Below are 19,717 nucleotides of genomic sequence, written 5' to 3' on the forward strand. Positions count from 1 at the left end.
AAAAAGCTTAGCGAAACATGCCCTAAGATTTGAATAGATTTTACTCAAACGAAGAAGATGCGTGAGACCGAGTTATTTATACAACCATATCTACTAAAATCTAACATAACCACCTTCAAAACACAACTTTCCTTAAAAATTCGAATGGAATGCACGAGTCGTGACTATCCAGATTCACCCCTCGAGTCAAGAGCAGGGGTGGATCCTGGGGTTTCTGGGGGTTAACCCCCTCAGTTTGAGAAAAATTAGTGGAAACCTTATATGATTTAGAAAGCATTAGTGAGAATCTACCAAAAGAAACCCCTGGAAAAAAATTCTGGATCCGCCACTCATCACGAGCCTAGACCAGACACACAAACTTTCCACCGTGCACCACCACCCTACCCCATCGGACCTCCTTGCTACGTCGGATGCTCGTCGTTGTAGCGAAGGCCAAAGTGAGATGAGATTGAACATGGGGTCTAGATATTAGAACAAAAAAAGTTGTGGGTGTTTGAAGAACTAGAGGGGGTTGATAAGTAAATTAGTTATGTTTGAATTGGTCAGCAACAAAATGGAAGAAAATAAACGCTTTCACACGGTTTCTTCAGTCAAACTTGAACATCTTTAAATCCTTAAATCACCTCATTCCTCCTCAGCTTCTCAAACACACCTCACCATCCACCTCTCACCTTCCTATCTCATGAACAACCACCGTTGACTTTTCAACTCAAACCCACTTCACTTGTACACTTTGCTTCTTAAATTGTACACATCAACAATATGGCCACTAGTGCTTGTATTATCAATGAGATAACACAAGGGATGAATTTAGCCAAGCAGCTAAAGTCCATCTTAAGTTCAGAATGTTCCCATGAAACAAAACAAGCTTTGGTACAAGGAATCATAACATCATATGACAGAGCTCTAGTGATGGTCAACTGGGGTCATTCGGGTGGTCAAACACCCCCACTAACACCGCCGTTAGCACCGCCAATGCTCAGCCAGCCCGAGTCATCGGTTTCCATTGACGAAAGCCCACCAAGTGGAGATTTTCATCAAGCATTTGATAATCATCAAGACCAGAAAGCTGTATCTAAGAAGAGGTATTTATGAATTATGATCTATATAAATCTATATAATTTAAATTAGCGTGTTTATGTCGCGCATTATGTGTGATGCAACGTTCTAATCTTTTTTTTATCGGTGTTACAGGAAGGCGATAACGACATGGAAAAACCAAATTCGAATCTCGACTGATAATGGTTTGGAGGGAAACACCGATGACGGTTATAGTTGGAGGAAGTACGGGCAGAAAGACATTTTGGGCGCTAAATTTCCGAGGTAAAAACAAGAGAAATGACTTTTTTATTATTATTTTTCTTTTTTAATTCCGAGCACTAGAGCAGGATCCATTTCTCCTTGGAAGTTGGAACCCGCTCTAAGCTATATATACATATATTGAGATAATGAGTGTGGGGCCCATATCCTTTTGGGCCCTACAATTGTATCTTTTTAAGTATTTCTTTCTAATATTAGATACGGATGTTGTGATAAGAGTGTGGGGCCAACTTTTAAGCGGGTCGAATGTCAGAAAATAAAAGTAGGTGACCTCATGTTATTTCTGCGTGGGACCTACAGTCGTTACGTGTAATAAATGACAAAACTATCGTAAAATATTCGTGTATTGATGGTGATCTTTACTTATTCTTGCAGAAGCTATTATAGATGCACGTACCGTTATATCCATCAATGTATGGCGAGAAAACAAGTGCAGAGAACAGACGAGGATCCCATGGTGTTTGAGATCACATACAGAGGGCAACACACTTGCACCCTCACCACTACACCGTCAGTTGTGCCGCCACAGTCACCTGAAAAACATGAGATTGAACAACACAACCACCAACTACCGCCACCACCAAAATCTGGAGAGATACTCTCAAACCTCAGAGAGAATCTCAGAGTCTGTACCTCAGATTCGGAAGCTATGGTTCCACACTCGTTTTCCTTCCCTTCGGCATCATTTGGATCCATAGAAAACTACCAACGATTTGATTTTTTAAACGAACCCGATCACAGTTTTCTGCAAGGATATTCGCCTTCTTTTATCTCACCTGCCACATCCGGGTCAAACTACTTCACTGAACGCGGTAATGATTTCCACCATCACGATGACTCACATCTGTCGGGAATAACCACTGCTTCCACGACAAATTCTCCACTGACTTTCCCGGCGGATTCACAGGATTTTAGCCCAAATTTCCCATTTAACTCGGGATTTTTTATCTAATTGATAAAAATAATAATCTAGTGATAGGTAACTGTAACTCCTCAGAAAAGTAGACATTAAATTTATAGCAATAAGTTTTGATAGTTGCCAAGAGGGATGCTTACTAGCATCGATAATTCATGCTTGTACCAATAGAAGCGTCCATAATCATGTTTCTACAAATAAAAGTGTAAGATTTAAGAGACAAGAAACATCTAAAAATTATATATAATATCATTTTTTTTTCAGGAGTTGCAAGTTTGGTTACAACTTTAGATCTTTGACTTACAAAAGTAACTTTAAAAAGGCTATAAATCGGATTTAAAACCTAACTGAAATGACGATATCTTGGTTACTGTAGAGCTTAAAAACGTGATGGAATGAAAAATGGTTTACATAAGACGGCCCACATAACGAGCTCGGGGATATTGTTTTTGAAGTTGTGGCCACTGCACAAACAACTGATCAGCCATGTGTAGTTTGTAAAGAAGCAAGCCACTCAATGATAGTCTTTTGACTCTTGCAATACTCTCCACATAGAATATATATGACCATCTGATCCCCAAAACCTGAAGTTTCCATACACTGTCATTACACTGGTCAAAAAACACATAACACGACATTTGACTTGTCATATAAGTTCAAGAAATTATTTACGAACCTTGAAAATAAACGCAATTGCACATATGGGAATACAAGTCCCGGGACCGTTGCATAGAATCTATATATAGAAAATGAAATGTCATAAAAAGTTTATAAAAGGTAGAAAGATGTAATGTCAGTTGTAGTGAAGTAAACACAGATAGTAAGTACCACATGAGGTCTGATTTTGACCATGAGCCATAAAGCATGACCTAAAGCAAGTAATGTTGTTCCGACTGAGGTAATATAGGATTGACCCACTTCACGGCTTCTATAAATCTGCATAAATTGAGTTCCATCTGCGCCCTGCAAACCAATCAAACGTTCAACTAACGGATTGGATCACTTAAGAGCAGTTAACGCGGTAAAAAGTCGGATATCGGTCAAGGACTGATATTTGAAATATAGGTTATCGTGGTGGGATATCGGTAATTTTAACATCATGCAGAATTTATATATAGAGTAAACTTCCGTTTTGCTCCCTGTGGTTGGGTCATTTTAACGGTTTTGCTCCAATAGTTTAAAAATAGTCATTTTCCTCCCTGATTTTTCTAACTTATCTTCATTTTGCTCCCAGCCTCTAACTCCATCTGGGAGGAAACTGGCGACAAACTCGAAAGATTAGGAAAATGGCTATTTTTAAACTATTGGAGTAAAACCGTTAAAACGACCAAACCACAGGGAGCAAAACGGAAGTTCACTCTTATATATATATAGTAATTTAGCACTAACAATTCAGTAATTCTCCTACCATTAACAAATTAACCTTTTGCAACTTGCAAAACACTAACAATTGTGGCAAGTAGGAATTGTTTAAGACTTAAAACACTAATAGCAGCAATAAGAAGAAAGACGAGCGGTAGAACTAAGAAAAAAGGTACTGATGTCAGGAAAATCGGTGATATATCGGTCAATATCACCGATAATATTGGTACCGATATTTGACACCGATATTTTACATGGGGACCGATAACCGATATATCGGTGACATATCACCGATATTAACTGCATAGCTTAAGAGAACATAATGGAGTTTGGATAAATAGCTTAAACATAAAAGTGCAGTTTGTTTCCTCTCGAGAGTTGATTGCAGCATCAGTGATGTGGCAAAGCGTAATGATCACTAAATTGTAGAAAAATTGATGCATCATAGAGAAAAAATAACAGTCGATATTATATGGAATTTGTTATTGATGTACCTTATCATCTAAGATGTCCTCGAAAACACGTGCCTTCTGAAGACTCATGTTATCCGTTGCCGCAGCAATATAATATCTTGGAGCATACCAATCTTTTTGCATAACAGACAACAAATTTATCATCTCTGCGGTGTGTCCCCCTGAATCAAAACCAAAGACATCAATACAGAACTGAAAATTGATAAAAAAAAATTAAAATTAAAATTAAAAAAAAATCCCTTCCTTAAAACAAGATGACACAGTTTGACTTTCAGGGTAAAAAAATTGAAAAGAATTTGAAAGCTAAAAGCACACCTGAACCCAAAACGACGAGGGTGCTCAAATGCTTCTGAGAAGTGTTACGGTTCGGTTTGCTACTCTGAGATATAACATATACAATCCGGGCCACGAGTAGTGTGGTAGTTATAACCAGAAAAACTGAGACAAATACCGCCATTTCCCACCAGCTGCTACTTTTTTATGTGTTCATATGCAAATATGTAACCTGCATCACATTACTAAATAGTAAATAAATACATATGAACAATCCGACAACCCTTTTGCATTTGAGAGGTACTAGGTTTGACATCAAAATACTTGTAGCTCAGTTAAAAAGAGACAAGGAAAGTTCTTCGATTTATCATGAATGCGTATGGAGTCTCCTTTATAAAATAGATACAATGCCATAAACCTAGCAAAAAGAACGATACGAGTATGGACCTGAACGAGCACAGATGAATTTAATTGTTTCCTAAGTTCTTATCTTTCTAAAAACATAAACGAAAAAGGATTCGATTTTGCATTTCCCTAAATAAAAAAAAAAAAAAAAAAAAAAAAAAAAAAAAAAACTTATAAAGAAAAACTGAAGATTGAATGTTAATATAATGCCGAAAGCCCGGAAACATATCACAGCAAAAAGCACCAGTAAAGCAGGGGTATGCCTCAGTGAGGCATTTCATCAAACACCTAATATACATATCAAATAGTGACATGTAACCTTCCCCAAATTAATCAATTAGACAAAATTCTCAAACCCCTATTGAATTTGATAGTAAAATCCATAACAACAGTATGTATCATCTAACCCAAATGCTTAATAATATGCTTGTATCAATCGATTTTGCTATTAAAGGAAAACATGTAGGAGGGCATTTGATCATCATGATAATTGAAAACATTCCTTGATAGGACGACCGTAAATATAGTTTAAACCGAACAATCAGCGAGCAGAAAACTCAAGTCAACATCAAACTTTGCAAACAATGACTAAAGCAAAACGTACATCGATTTCTTTGTGGGCTGCAATCGCCAGATATCACGGGGGCAGGCTTCAACAAGATCTCAATCTATACTTTTAGGACATTTTCCAAATTTTTTTTTTTTTTTAACGGCCAACAGAATCAATCCTAAGCATTTTCGGAACACTCACTGGACAAACGGAGTACTCCGAGAGTAATCCGAGTCCACCACCAATTCCAGGGAAAACGTAGTAACCCAGCCGCCCGTAGGCACGACGGTGAAATTACCAGTAAAATCCGTTTGGCTCAAGAATCTAACCCAGGTTTTCTGGGTCTCCTATCAAATAGCCGATGAAACTGAACTGAATAAAAAAACAATGGATCGGTTAACTGTTTTATATAATTGAAAGTAACTAGTAGGTTATTGTTATTAGTGTTTTCATACCCGTCATAACCAAACCAAACTGACACGTAGTAAACTTAAGGTTAACCAAACCACGGATAACCGTACCAAAAGATGATATGTGTTATAGTTTAAATGTAATAATTGTAAGTCCAGGGACTGAATGTGTCAAGTTGTAAAAGTTTGTAAAGTTGTTAGTGACCGTTAATAAAAGTAGTTGAGGCTGATGAAACGGATCAGCTTGTTGTTGGAACTTCTTTCTCTCTCTAGATTCTTTTCCTAAATCTTCAAGCCCTATCATTGGTATCAAAGCTTGTTCCGATCAAGCTCCGGTGACCTGTGCCATCACAATCATCTTCTTAACATACGTTCAATTCATTTCTGTGAATCGATCATTGTATCGGTTGATTCACCTTCATTTTTGTTCGATTCATTTCCGATTCAACGAAATCGATTGTTCCGATTTCAATTGTCTGTAATACATTGTCGATGGCGAACACTCGACAACAAGAAATGGAGAAACAGTTGAAGGATAGTCAATTGGCGATTGGTAAGATGGAGATCATTGTACAAGATCTCCAAGCAAATTCTCAATTAGTGAGCGACAATATGCAAACAGTGGCTATGAGTGCAGAGGAAAATAAGGCGGCAGTGGCGCAGATTCAATTACAAATGCAATTAATGGTGGAAAAGTTAACAGCCCTAGAAAATAATAGAAGAATGGTTGTCAATGAAGGAAATCCAGAAACAAGATTAGCAAGGCTTGGGAGGTTAGATTTTCCCAAGTTTAATGGAGAAGATGTGGAAGGATGGATCTATAAGTGTAACCATTTCTTTGAAGTGGATCATACTCCTGAAAATCTGAAACTGAGATATGCGGTAGTTAATCTTGAAGGTAAGGCTCTGCAATGGCATCAAGGGTACTTGAAAAGTAACAATTTGACTATCGATTCCATAAGTTGGGATGATTATAGAAGATCAGCAGAGGCAAGGTTTTCCAATGAACTGTTTGAAGATGCCTTAGAAGAATTAAAGAACCTGCATCAGACTGGGAGTTTGCAGGAATATTGTGATGCTTTTGATGCTCTCCTAAACAAGGTAAATCTCTCCCAAGATCAAGCTGTTAGTTTATTTATGGGAGGATTGAAGATGGAAATTAGGTGTTTGGTTAAAGCTTTTAAGCCAAGGAACCTGAGAGAAGCTTATGCAGTTGCAAAACAGCAAGAAAATATACACAACACCTTATTTGGAACAAACACTTTTAAGAAAAACTCAAACCAATTCAATACCTTAGCATATTCTAAACCTTCAACCTCAACTTTTAAACCCCCTTCAACCATGAATGCTAACTCTCTTCCTTTATTACCCAAACCTGCCCAAGTTAACCTACCAAGAACCACTAGGAAATTATCTACAAAAGAAATGGCTGAAAAAAGAGAAAAAGGAGAGTGTTTCTGGTGTAATGAGAAGTTCACACCTACTCATGACTACAGAAATAAAAAATTATTCAACATTGAAATAGTGTATGAAGAAGATGACAATTCTGATGAAGGGGAAGTAGTAATTGGGTCTGAGGAGCCTCAAATCTCTATTCATGCCATCACAGGGGTACCCTCTTATTCTACCATGAAAATTGAAGGCTATATGGGAACTAGAAGGTTGTACATACTGGTTGACTCAGGGTCAACCCACAACTTCATTAGTCTGAAACTGGTGAAAAAGCTGCAGTGTTTATTACAATCTGTCTCATCTATGAAGGTTACTGTAGCCAATGGTAACCAATTGGAATGTGGTCAGAGATGTGTGGGGTTTAAATGGAAGATGCAGGGTATGTGGTTCCAAGCTGATATGCTTGTAATTCCATTAGATAGTTATGACATGGTGCTGGGAATAGAATGGTTGTCTAGGTTGGGAGACATTGTATGGAATTTTGCTGAGATGACCATGCAATTCAAGGTACAAGATAGGGTGTATACATTGAAAGGAACTGAAACAAACGGAATCAAGTTGTGCTCCACTGAAACAATGAGTAGTTTGCTGAATGGAGGAGCAGGGGCAATTCAGTCACATATGTTTGGGTTGCAACTGAAGGATGATGTGCAGACTGATCCATTTGGGTCCAAGGTTACTAATCCCATCACTTGTGTCAAATTGCAGTCATTATTGGAGGAGTATAAAGATGTTTTTGATATTCCAACTGCATTACCTCCAAAGAGGTCTTTTGATCACAAGATAATTCTTAACAATGGGGACAAACCTGTGAACTTAAGATCTTATAGATATCAAGCTCTGCAAAAGGATGTGATAGAAAAAATGACACAAGAAATGTTAGACTCAGGGGTAATCAGGAGTAGTCAAAGCTCTTTTGCAGCACCCGTGGTGTTAGTTAAGAAGAAAGATGGGTCATGGAGGCTATGTATTGATTACAGACATCTCAATGAGGCCACAATCAAGAACAGATTTCCTATACCCCTTATTGATGAGTTACTTGAAGAATTAGGTGGTGCCACCATTTTTTCCAAATTGGATTTGAGGTCTGGCTACCATCAAATCAGAATGTATGAACCTGACATACATAAAACAGCATTCAGAACACATCAAGGGTTGTTTGAGTTCTTGGTAATGCCCTTTGGGCTAACCAATGCTCCTGCTACTTTCCAAGCCTTGATGAACCAAACATTCAAGGCTCAGTTGAGGAAGTTTGTGCTTGTTTTTTTTGATGACATTTTGGTTTATAGCAAAGATCAGGATCAACATGTTGAACATTTGAAACAAGTATTGGAGACTATGAGAAATCAGCAATTGTTTGCCAAGAGGTCTAAATGCAGCTTTGGGGGGCAGAAGGTAGAGTATCTTGGGCATGTCATTACAAAAGAGGGGGTATCAACTGACCCTACTAAGATTGAAGCAGTGATGTCATGGCCTGCTCCTACTAATGTGAAACAGTTAAGGGGATTTTTGGGCCTTTCAGGGTATTACAGAAGGTTCATTAGATCCTATGGAGTGATTGCCAAACCACTGACAGACTTGCTCAAAAAGGATGCTTTTAAATGGTCCCAAGAAGCAGATCATGCTTTCCAATAGTTAAAAACTGCCTTATGCACTGCACCAGTATTGGCTCTACCTAATCTTTCAAAGACTTTTGTGGTAGAAACTGATGCATCTGCATTAGGAATTGGAGCTGTGTTGATGCAGGATCATCATCCTCTAGCCTTTATCAGTAAGGCCTTGTGTCCAAGACAACAGGTATTGTCTGTCTATGATAGAGAATTACTTGCAATTTTATTTGCAATCAAGCAATGGCATTACTATTTGATCAGTGGTCATTTTGTTATCAAGACTGATCAGAAAAGTTTAAAGCATCTACTGGATCAAAAGATAACTACACCTTTGCAACACTCCTGGATGGTCAAATTAATGAACTATGACTTTGAAATCCAGTACAAGAAAGGGGTTGATAATGTAGCTGCTGATGCATTATCTAGATTGCAAACTGTCTCCTTGTTTGAGTTGGCAGTCTCATCTTTTGAACCATTGTTCCTTGAGAAGATTAAGCAAACTTGGCAAGGTGATCTCAACTTACAAAAAATTATTCAGAATTGTGACACAGAAGGGCAAAATGGTCATTACAGCTGGAAGGGAGGCCTTTTAAAAAGAAAGAATAAGCTGGTAGTGGGAAATGATGAAGTTGTTAAACAAGAGTTAATTCAGTATTGTCATGAGTCATCTGTTGGGGGCCATTCAGGGATTCATGCTACCCTACAAAGACTCAAAGGACTGTTTTATTGGAAAGGGCAGTCTAAGAATGTGAGGAATTATGTTAGAAGATGTGATATCTGCTTACAAGCTAAATGTGAGACAACAGCTTATCCTGGTCTCATACAACCATTGCCTATTCCTACTTGTATTTTTTCTGATATAAGTATGGACTTTATCACTGGGCTACCCACTTCTAAGGGTAAAAATGTTATCTTTGTTGTTGTGGACAGACTTACCAAGTATGCCCATTTTATTGGAATGACACATCCTATTTCTGCAACTTCTGTGGCCCAGGCATTTGTTGACAATGTTTACAAACTACATGGTTGGCCTTCTACCATAGTTTCTGACAGGGATTCCATCTTCTTGAGTAAGTTTTGGCAGGAATTTACCAGGCTTCAAGGCATTTCTTTAGCTATGTCTACTGCCTATCACCCTCAAAGTGATGGTCAGACTGAAGTGGTCAACAGGTGTCTTGAGACATACCTGAGATGCATGATTTTACACTATTCACACTCTTGGTTCCACTGGCTTTTATTGGCAGAATGGTGGTACAACACCAACTACCATACATCTATAAAGACCACTCCTTTCCAAGCTTTATATGGTTATGCTCCCCCAATCCATGTTCCTTATGTTCATCGAGACACAGCAGTAGCCAGCATTGATTCTGAAATGTGTTCAAGAGAGGAGGCTATAACAGTCTTGAGATCCACTTTACAGATGGCCCAAAACAGGTTAAGACAGCAAGCCAATAAGCATAGAACTGATAGGAGTTTTACCTTGGGTTCTTGGGTGTATTTGAAACTAAGATCGTATGTGCAGACCACATTGAGGGGTACCACTTTTTCAAAAATGTCTCCAAAGTACTATGGGCCTTATTTGATCACTCAAAAGATTGGAGAAGTGGCTTACAAGCTAGACTTGCCAGAGGAGTCACAATTGCATCCTGTATTTCATGTTTCTTTGTTGAAACCTGCTCATGGCCCTCCATCCACTATCACTCCTATTCCTCGGGCTGCAAGGTTTTCTCTTAAGCCACTGAAGGTATTGGATCATCGATTAATAAGGAAAGGAAAAAGAGGTGTTGCTCAAGTGCTGGTTCAGTGGGAAGGCCAATCTGTGTTGGAAGCTACATGGGAAGATCGTCATGAATTTGTGTTGAGGTTCCCTGATTTTGTTCTTTGAAGTTTGGTGTTGCACCTTGAGGACAAGGTTCTTAATAGGAGGGGAGTATTGATATGTGTTATAGTTTAAATGTAATAATTGTAAGTCCAGGGACTGAATGTGTCAAGTTGTAAAAGTTTGTAAAGTTGTTAGTGACCGTTAATAAAAGTAGTTGAGGCTGATGAAGCTTGTTGTTGGAACTTCTTTCTCTCTCTAGATTCTTTTCCTAAATCTTCAAGCCCTATCAAAAGACTAATCCACATCAATCTCAGATTCTCAATATCCCCCACAAAATTAGGTCGCTATTTCAATTTTCAAAATTCCTTATTTATTAAACTTCATTAAATTAAAATTTTAAGCCAAATAAGACATATTTTATTTTGAGCTATTTTTAGCTAGGCCCAAATTCACGGTTAATCGACCTGATATAACCTTTAAAATTGATTAATCGAAACCGCCATAACTGATCAGTTACATTTATTGTTATTAATTAACCAACATCTCGATTATGCTTGTGGTTTTGGGTCGAAACTGACCCATGCCCAATGTTTTCAGAACCGGACCGGAGGTCAACCCGGTCGCCTTACGGGGTCAAAGGTCGGACCGGTTCAACCGGTTCGACCGGATTTAAGACCCGGATTACATTATAAATTATATAAAAATCTATACGTAATTTTTATATGTAATTTTCTAAACTTATATATATTTACATAAATATCATAAAATATATAAAGGTTTTCGGATTTCCCATTTTCATATTAAGTGTACTTGAAAATTGAATTAATCACATTTGACTTTTCAACATTTATCATTTCCAATGCATGAGCTGTCAAACTTTTAACCTTTCCTTTTCATCTTTTATAGACCTTCACTCCTCCTTCACAATTCCATAAAATTGAGTTTGATGCAATGTTTTTAAACCCGGACCGGGCCGGCTGGTCGGACCGGGCCGGCCGGGAACCGGAAGCATCACCGGGCCGGTTCTTGCATTTAACCCGTTTCAACATCGACCCGGAGGTCGGGCCGGGATCCGGGCGGTCGGGCCGGCGGTTCATCTACTTAAGGTCGGGCCGGTGGTGGTGCTACAAGCTCTGATACAAGCTCCGGTGCATCCCGTAATCTAAGAGTAATTAACATTCGGCGATTTGTGAAGTTGGAGATGTCCGACAAGAGATCTATCGATGGTTTTCTTCAGAAATTATAAGAATGAAATGGCAGTGTAGTAGCGTTGTGATGTTCAGGAAGTATGGCATCAAACTCAATTTTATGGAATTGTGAAGGAGGAGTGAAGGTCTATAAAAGATGAAAAGGAAAGGTTAAAAGTTTGACAGCTCATGCATTGGAAATGATAAATGTTGAAAAGTCAAATGTGATTAATTCAATTTTCAAGTACACTTAATATGAAAATGGGAAATCCGAAAACCTTTATATATTTTATGATATTTATGTAAATATATATAAGTTTAGAAAATTACATATAAAAATTACGTATAGATTTTTATATAATTTATAATGTAATCCGGGTCTTAAATCCGGTCGGACCGGTTCAGGCGACCGGGTTGACCTCCGGTCCGGTTCTGAAAACATTGGTTTGATGCCATACTTCCTGAACATCACAACGCTACTACACTGCCATTTCATTCTTATAATTTCTGAAGAAAACCATCGATAGATCTCTTGTCGGACATCTCCAACTTCACAAATCGCCGAATGTTAATTACTCTTAGATTACGGGATGCACCGGAGCTTGTATCAGAGCTTGTAGCACCACCACCGGCCCGACCTTAAGTAGACGAACCGCCGGCCCGACCGCCCGGATCACGGCCCGACCTCCGGGTCGATGTTGAAACGGGTTAAATGCAAGAACCGGCCCGGTGATGCTTCCGATTCCCGGCCGGCCCGGTCCGACCAGCCGGCCCGGTCCGGGTTTAAAAACATTGCCCATGCCCCCCCCCCCCCTCTTCCACAATACGGGTTGTATAGGTTATATTATTCTGACAATGCAAGAAAATGTCCTACATGCCATATATGGTTGGCAATGGTCACATCAGTTATTTCTTCGTAATTCAAAACATCATATGGGTTTGTATGATTTGGTCCTCATACCACATATGCCCAATTTTCATTGTGTCCATTTTCTCCGTGTCAATGTGTCATAAAACCCGTATGGCATGTCAGTGGTGTATAAATAATTAAACAGTGTGCCATTCCCCTAAACAAAGTTTTAAAGGTCGACGCGCTCACGACATAGTTAAATAGCGTGCCATTCCCCTAAACAAAGTTTTAAAGGCCGACACGCTCACGACATAGTTAAATAGCGTGTCATTCCCCTAAACAAAGTTTCAAAGGCCGACGCGCTCACGACTGCGTGGCAAGAAAACAAATGCAGATAATAGATTAGTGCCCCGCCGTGTTTGATATCACATTCAATTGGCCACATACTTGCAAACCCAAGGGGCCAGTCACCTGAAAAACATGAGATTAAACAAAACAACCACCAACTACCGCTACAATACCAATAGAAGCATCCAAAACCATGGTTAAACAAATCAATGTGCAAGGATTGAAAAGCAACATCTGGAAATAATATATTTATAACGATGAACACATGTGTTTGCAATTGGTACATTCATATTAAGTTAAAAAGAAACATTGCTTATGTTGCAGATTCAATGACTGCTTGTTCATGCCAAATTCCATTAAGGTTTGACTGCCACAATCTCACCCTCCCATCAGTCCCAGAAGTTGCTAGCGTCATTCCGCTCATATCCCACTCCATCTGCCACACCTACTCAACATATATATATATATAAAAAGAAGTAAATCAACACAAATCCTAAAACTAGAATATATATAATCAGACATCAAATTGTGATCAAATGCTAAACGAAATAGGGGTGTGCACGCTTCGGTTTGGTTTTATGGTAAAACCGAAACTGTAACCCAAATGTTCGGTTTTTTGGTTATTGAAAACCGTTCGGTTTCGGTTTTTAGCAACAGTTGGGTTCAGTTTTTCGGTTTTTCGGTTTTTTCAGCTTTTGAAACTCAATTACGTAAGATTCAAAAATCAAAAGTATAATCCAAGATTTAAGAATTTTTCTTAGATGTTTACTTTGAAACTAAATTACATAAGATTCAAAAATCAAAAGTATAATCCAAGATTTAAGAATCTTTCTTAGACGTTTACATTAAAGTTATTATGTTTAACCTTATTAATTAATATTGTTCACATAAACATAACCTTGTAATCTATTTTTATGTTTCTCCAAAGATTTTTTAAGACATTATCTTTAAAATACTTTGAAAATCATTTAATTTTTATGTCAAATTTAGTTATTTCTTGCAGGCAATGGATTAATCATTTAAAAAATAAACAAATATGTTAATGTTTCTATTATAAATACTTAACATTCAAGAATAAAACTAATAATTCCTAAATCAAAATATATAACAAACATTAATAAAAAGATTTTTTAGGTTATTCTGTCCGGTTCGGGTTTTTTCGATTTTCATAAAATGCAAAATTGCAACCGAACCGTAAATTTCGGTTCAGTTTTTTTGGTTTTTTCGGGTTTTTTGCTCATCCCTCAAAAGAAACATACCTGATTGTCATGGCAAGGAAACATGCCGACTTTTTCAACCGAAAGCCTTCCATTAGCGTCAGGGTTTGATGCCATTTGCCATATCGAAATCTCTTTGGATGTTGCAACAGCTATCAACTCATACGGCCTGAAGTCGTTACAGAATTAAAAACCAGCACCTAATAAGCAATATTAAACATATCTTTGCTTACAACATACATATACAACTAAACCATCCCAATTAGTAAAGTTAGTTCTAAAATTAGTCTATATATGTGTGTGTATACACACACCAAAATGTTGCCGTTTTACCTTCCAATGTTTGGAGCCCATGCCAGAGCATTAACAAGATCACCATTGTCACCAAGTTCTGCAACGGGAAGCCATCTTTGATGATCTTGATCAAATTCCCATACCTGAGAAAAAAAAAACAATTAGAGATATAAGTGATCATCTTTTAGTAAAACCGTATGGTTTGACACATAGTCACCTAATCCGCGGTTCGTTCCGGTTCGAGTTCGCGATTCACTAGTTGGGACAAATTCGGTTCGGAGGGGGGTAGGTTCATTTCGGTACGATTCGGTTCGGTGTAGATTCGGGTAGTCGTAGATAAGGATTTGAAGATGTGTAATTTAAGATGTGAGATTGAAGATGAATTCAGCAAGTATATATAATTGATTCTGGGTTTTGGTAATTGATAAGAATTATGGAAACGACGATACGTAATCTACGTTTTTTTCCCGCTTTTTCACAGTCCCGCCAAGTACGTATAACAATACGTATTCCCGCCGTTTCCAACCCTAATACATATAGAACCTCAAAATGCGTATACATGAAATCGGAATTCGCTGGATTGAAATCCGGAATACTCTGTTTTAAAAAACGAAATTCGCTCAATTGAACCCTCAAAATACACCGAATTGAATCCTAGAATACACCGAATTGAACCCTAGAATACACCGAACTGTACCGTACTAATAAGCATACGAATTCCGTATGGTACAAAACATACCAATACACAATTCACCAGCTTTTGACATGATTACAATAACCTCAAGTCATTAAACATAAAAGCAAAATATGGAAGAGCAAGATAACCAAAAAAATAAAAGCTTATATTTGCATAAAACGATGCAAAGTAGCATACCTTGGGAGAATTCAATTGTGGAGTATCTGAGTTAAAACCCAACACAAAACTTGCAGGACGGCTTTCACTTCTTTGCGGGTTCCAAGAAATTGATGCTAATGAACATGAAGCCTTGCCAAATTTAGCTAATGAATCTGTAACATTCTGAAATTCAGCCTAGAAGTCACAGAAAAAAAAGATTAAAAAAACATTTTCGTAAGAGCAAGAAACGTGAAAGAAATCTAGAAAGCAAAAAAATCTATACTATATAATAAAAGAAACCTGATTTGGGACACATGTCATTCAATGAGGGCATCAATAATTTATTGATAAATTTTAAATTTTAAATTAAAAAGATTTAAATATTATATTAGAATTTTATTTTGATTGTAATTAACATATATTTATTTTAAACAAATGGATCATATTATTATATACTATTCATATTAGCTCACGTAAAATATTGCAATCACGAATGTATAATAATTCATGACTCAGTCAAAGAAAATTACGGTAACCACCTACCAAAATGTATTAATGTCAATTTCAAAGTTATATTTTCTATTCTTCATGTAATTTTATCCAACGTATAACTATTATCATCTCTTATTCGTGTCAAGTATAAATATATTTTTTTGAACAGATGATCTATACTATATAATAAAAGAAACCTAATTTGGGACACATGTCATTCAATGAGGGCATCAATAATTTATTGATAAATTTTAAATTTTAAATTAAAAAGATTTAAATATTATATTAGAATTTTATTTTGATTGTAATTAACATATATTTATTTTAAACAAATGGATCATATTATTATATACTATTCATATTAGCTCACGTAAAATATTGCAATCACGAATGTATAATAATTCATGACCAGTCAACGAAAATTACGGTAACCACCTACCAAAATGTATTAATGTCAATTTCAAAGTTATATTTTCTATTCTTCATGTAATTTTATCCAACGTATAACTATTATCATCTCTTATTCGTGTCAAGTATAAATATATTTTTTTGAACAGATGAAGAAAGGTTTGACCCTTAATTTCTAATTCATGTCAAGTATAAATATATTATAATCTCACCATATATATCATATAACCTTTGCAAAATATATATATCAGATTTATTTGACAATAAAATAAGAAATAATATATATCAATAATTTATTGATAAATTTTAAATTTTAAATTTTAAATTTTAAATTAAAAAATTTTAAATATTATATTAGAATTTTATTTTGATTGTAATTAACATATTTATTTTAAACAAATGGATTCATAATTATTATATATTTTAAGCACGTTATTTAATCTTTTCAAATTTCTGTTAGTTGTGATCCGTGGGCGTTGATTAAGATATTGCCTTGGACACATTATTTCAATTCCAGTTGTTAAAAACCGGACCATTTTTTTATTGGGCCTTGTCACCTGATTCAAAACGTTATCGCTATCAAAATAGAAGAACATATCATGTTTTTTTAGATAAGTTTACCATGTCAAATAAGTAATATGCATATTATCTATGTCACATAGAAAACATCATGCATTTTTAGATAAGTTAGATATTTGTGTTTTAAAACAAGGTAAACTCTTAACATACATATTTTTTCCTATTGTAACTAAGATGTAGAGGTTTGTGAAAGGTATCTTCACATTCGGAATGTCATAACTTTTTTTTTATATTGGTTTATAGCTTTGAATACGAGCATACCTTATATTAATGTTAATGATAGCGAAAGTGAGGAAACTATATTTGGATGGTAGAAAATATAACATTATGCCAACATTAACCCATCAGAATAAACTATTATCAAATAAAATCAGACACGTTACCTTTGAACAAGAAAATGTCACAATAAATATTAGTAGTGGTACAAAATTTTAAGTTCCTATGACAAATCCTAAAACAAATAACAGATTATATTATTATGAATGACTATACAAACTTCGATATTTATTTCGTATTTGGTCTGCATATTACTCTATATTATATATACTTAGATCATATTATGAACATATTTTTTTTATTTCACATTATAATTATGATTCACCCCGTGTATTACACGGGACAATAACCTAGTATAAGATATAAGAAAAACAAATCATCATCATCATCATCATCATCATACTCAGTAAATCCCACCAATAGCAAAGCTAAGGTAGGGTCTGAGGAGGGTAAGATATAGACAGCCTTACCTCTACCCCGTAGGAATAGAGAGGCTGCTTCCAGTGAGACCCCCGGCTCGATAGTAGTTTTGCATCAAGCCTTGGACATAAGGCACATAACACTCAGCAATCGGGACAAAGATCGATTAGTGCACGTACCCTTTTGTCTTTCAGCTATCAACGCCACCACATGATGCATGATTAACCGTCCTCAGCTTTTAACGTTATTAAACGAAATTAGTAAAATAACGTTAATTAGTGCACTTTCACTTTTGCCCACTGAGCGCCCACACATATATACATAATATGCGCATAGTACCGAATGCGGGGCGTAAAACAAATGAACATAACAATGTAGCATTGCAAAATTATGGTCACCTGAAGTTGCCAGTTCTTCAGTTCCATTGAATCTAAGATTTCATACACTTTCACAAGGCCGTTTGAATAAGCAACTGTCTGCAAATGAAACATAAACATTTAACAAGGTAAACAATTCTTAAGATAATTTAACTACACATTAAATCAAGAATAATGATTATTATAACATCACTAAGAAGACAATTAGTGCATTAAGACACAAGGCATGTACCCAACATAAACTAACAAGAATCAAATCTTAAATGCTCACCAATTTCAAACTTGAGACGGAGTTTCCAAATTGACCATCTAGAACTTGATCCAAAGGTCCACCAAAGCTTGTGCATTGCTTCCACTGAACAGGCTCACTGTCTAATGCATATAATGTAAGAGACAAAGCTCAGAAGAGATGTGTAAAATAGTGCTTACTGCTTTAGAGATATTAATTGAAAATTATGCAGGATTATTGATTAGATACGATTGCAAATCGCAACTCATCTCAACTATAGGTTGTTAAAAACTAAAATAAAGGTATTAAAAACACAATGCATATATACATATACAAAGCCAATCCGTGAACGATTATGGAAGATATAACAGTAAAGAGCCATTGGATACGAAATGACAACCATCGGAAACAAGATTGTAGTTTCCGATTATCCATAAAAAATCTATCAAATTGACACTTTGCATACCTTCTGATATTTCTTCCCAAATTGACAAACTTCCATCGGAACATATGCATGCGATTGCATCACCATACTCTGGAGGAACCCACACAACTTTTGTAATGCTTCCATTATTAACCTAAAATTCAAGTTATTAGTAGTCATCTCAATGCAAAAAACTCGTTCTTAACATCACCCGTAACATATATACAAAAAAAAAACTGACCATAAAACTCGGTTAAGTTAGAGGTGTTCATTGGTCCAGTTATCAGTTTCTTCAGTTCGGTTTGTTCAATCGTAATCGGAAACCAAACTAACCGAATAAACTTTTGGCCCGTTTGGTTTCTGTTAATGTTCAAAGTTCAAATGAGAGTCTAAAACCAAAATAGTACCAATGTCAAATTGTCAATAATTGACGATTACACAATTTGAACAATTTTAAATTTGCCTAAAATTAAAATCATAACATACGTACATAACAACTAATAAACTGAACTGTGGAGGGTGGACCAAATTAAATTTAATGGGCAAGTATATAAAACTTAAAAACTATATAAACAGGTAACCATTATTCGATTAAACCAAATAAACCGCATTAAATAAATTGCATAACCGAATAATGAACAAACGATTAACTGAAAATGTGAAAATTAAAATATCTAGAACATGATAATTGACGACAAAAAAGAGGATGTGAAGAATAAACCTTGAATGAAAATTAAAATATCTAGAAATGAGAGTATAAACCTTGAATTTGAAAGTGGATGTGAAGAATGAAGAAGCGGGGTCACTGGTGTCGAAGATTGCTATAATTCCATCGATTAAACCGGTGGCTAATCTTTGACCACAGTAGTTCCATGAAGAACAAATCGTACCTTTATCTAACGTTGCGATTGATTTCTCCATCAAATCTGGTTTCTATGGTTTTTTTTTTCTGGATGAACTGTGGTGGCCGGCGTTGATGGAATCGCCGATGATGGGTAGGGTGTTTCTGGGAGGCGGAGGCGGAGGTGGTAGTGTGGTCAAATGGGGACATGGAGTGTTTATGTCTTTTAGATAATTACCCAAATAGTCCCTGCACTTAATTGGTTTAATATAAATAACCCGATTAAATAATATTTGAGAAAGTTAGAAAAATAGACAATGGGTATATTAGTTATTTTATACTTA

At 36.2% G+C, this 19,717-nt stretch overlaps 3 protein-coding genes across 4 annotated transcripts; 1 reads left to right on the plus strand and 2 right to left on the minus strand.

The window, feature by feature from the left end:
• The first annotated feature begins 629 nt into the window (after positions 1-629).
• On the plus strand, positions 630-2,497 carry LOC110891153 (probable WRKY transcription factor 53). The gene is made up of 3 exons (XM_022138819.2): positions 630-1,085; positions 1,195-1,323; positions 1,696-2,497. Exons 1-3 carry the CDS (start codon positions 763-765, stop codon positions 2,270-2,272), a joined length of 1,029 nt encoding a protein of 342 aa, XP_021994511.1. The 5' UTR covers positions 630-762; the 3' UTR covers positions 2,273-2,497.
• On the minus strand, positions 2,053-5,456 carry LOC110891154 (UDP-N-acetylglucosamine transferase subunit ALG14 homolog). 2 transcript variants are annotated; one of them, XM_022138820.2, is made up of 6 exons: positions 5,354-5,456; positions 4,387-4,576; positions 4,093-4,232; positions 3,065-3,199; positions 2,913-2,972; positions 2,053-2,820 (listed from the first exon to the last, which is right to left on the minus strand). In XM_022138820.2, the coding sequence occupies exons 2-6, from the start codon at positions 4,526-4,528 to the stop codon at positions 2,644-2,646; spliced, it is 654 nt and encodes a 217-aa protein (XP_021994512.1). In that variant the 5' UTR covers positions 4,529-4,576; positions 5,354-5,456; the 3' UTR covers positions 2,053-2,643. The 2 variants fall into 2 exon arrangements, with proteins under 2 accessions (XP_021994512.1, XP_021994513.1); XM_022138821.2 differs by having other exon boundaries at positions 2,468-2,836.
• A 7,705-nt stretch (positions 5,457-13,161) lies between these two features.
• LOC110891152 (protein SEH1) lies at positions 13,162-19,581 on the minus strand. The gene is made up of 8 exons (XM_022138817.2): positions 19,295-19,581; positions 18,575-18,686; positions 18,151-18,251; positions 17,901-17,978; positions 15,367-15,522; positions 14,532-14,635; positions 14,241-14,367; positions 13,162-13,426 (listed from the first exon to the last, which is right to left on the minus strand). The coding sequence occupies exons 1-8, from the start codon at positions 19,451-19,453 to the stop codon at positions 13,295-13,297; spliced, it is 969 nt and encodes a 322-aa protein (XP_021994509.1). The 5' UTR covers positions 19,454-19,581; the 3' UTR covers positions 13,162-13,294.
• Between the last annotated feature and the right edge of the window lie 136 nt (positions 19,582-19,717).

This window comes from Helianthus annuus, chromosome 13, assembly GCF_002127325.2.
Source record: "Helianthus annuus cultivar XRQ/B chromosome 13, HanXRQr2.0-SUNRISE, whole genome shotgun sequence".
NCBI classification, from domain to species: domain Eukaryota; kingdom Viridiplantae; phylum Streptophyta; class Magnoliopsida; order Asterales; family Asteraceae; genus Helianthus; species Helianthus annuus.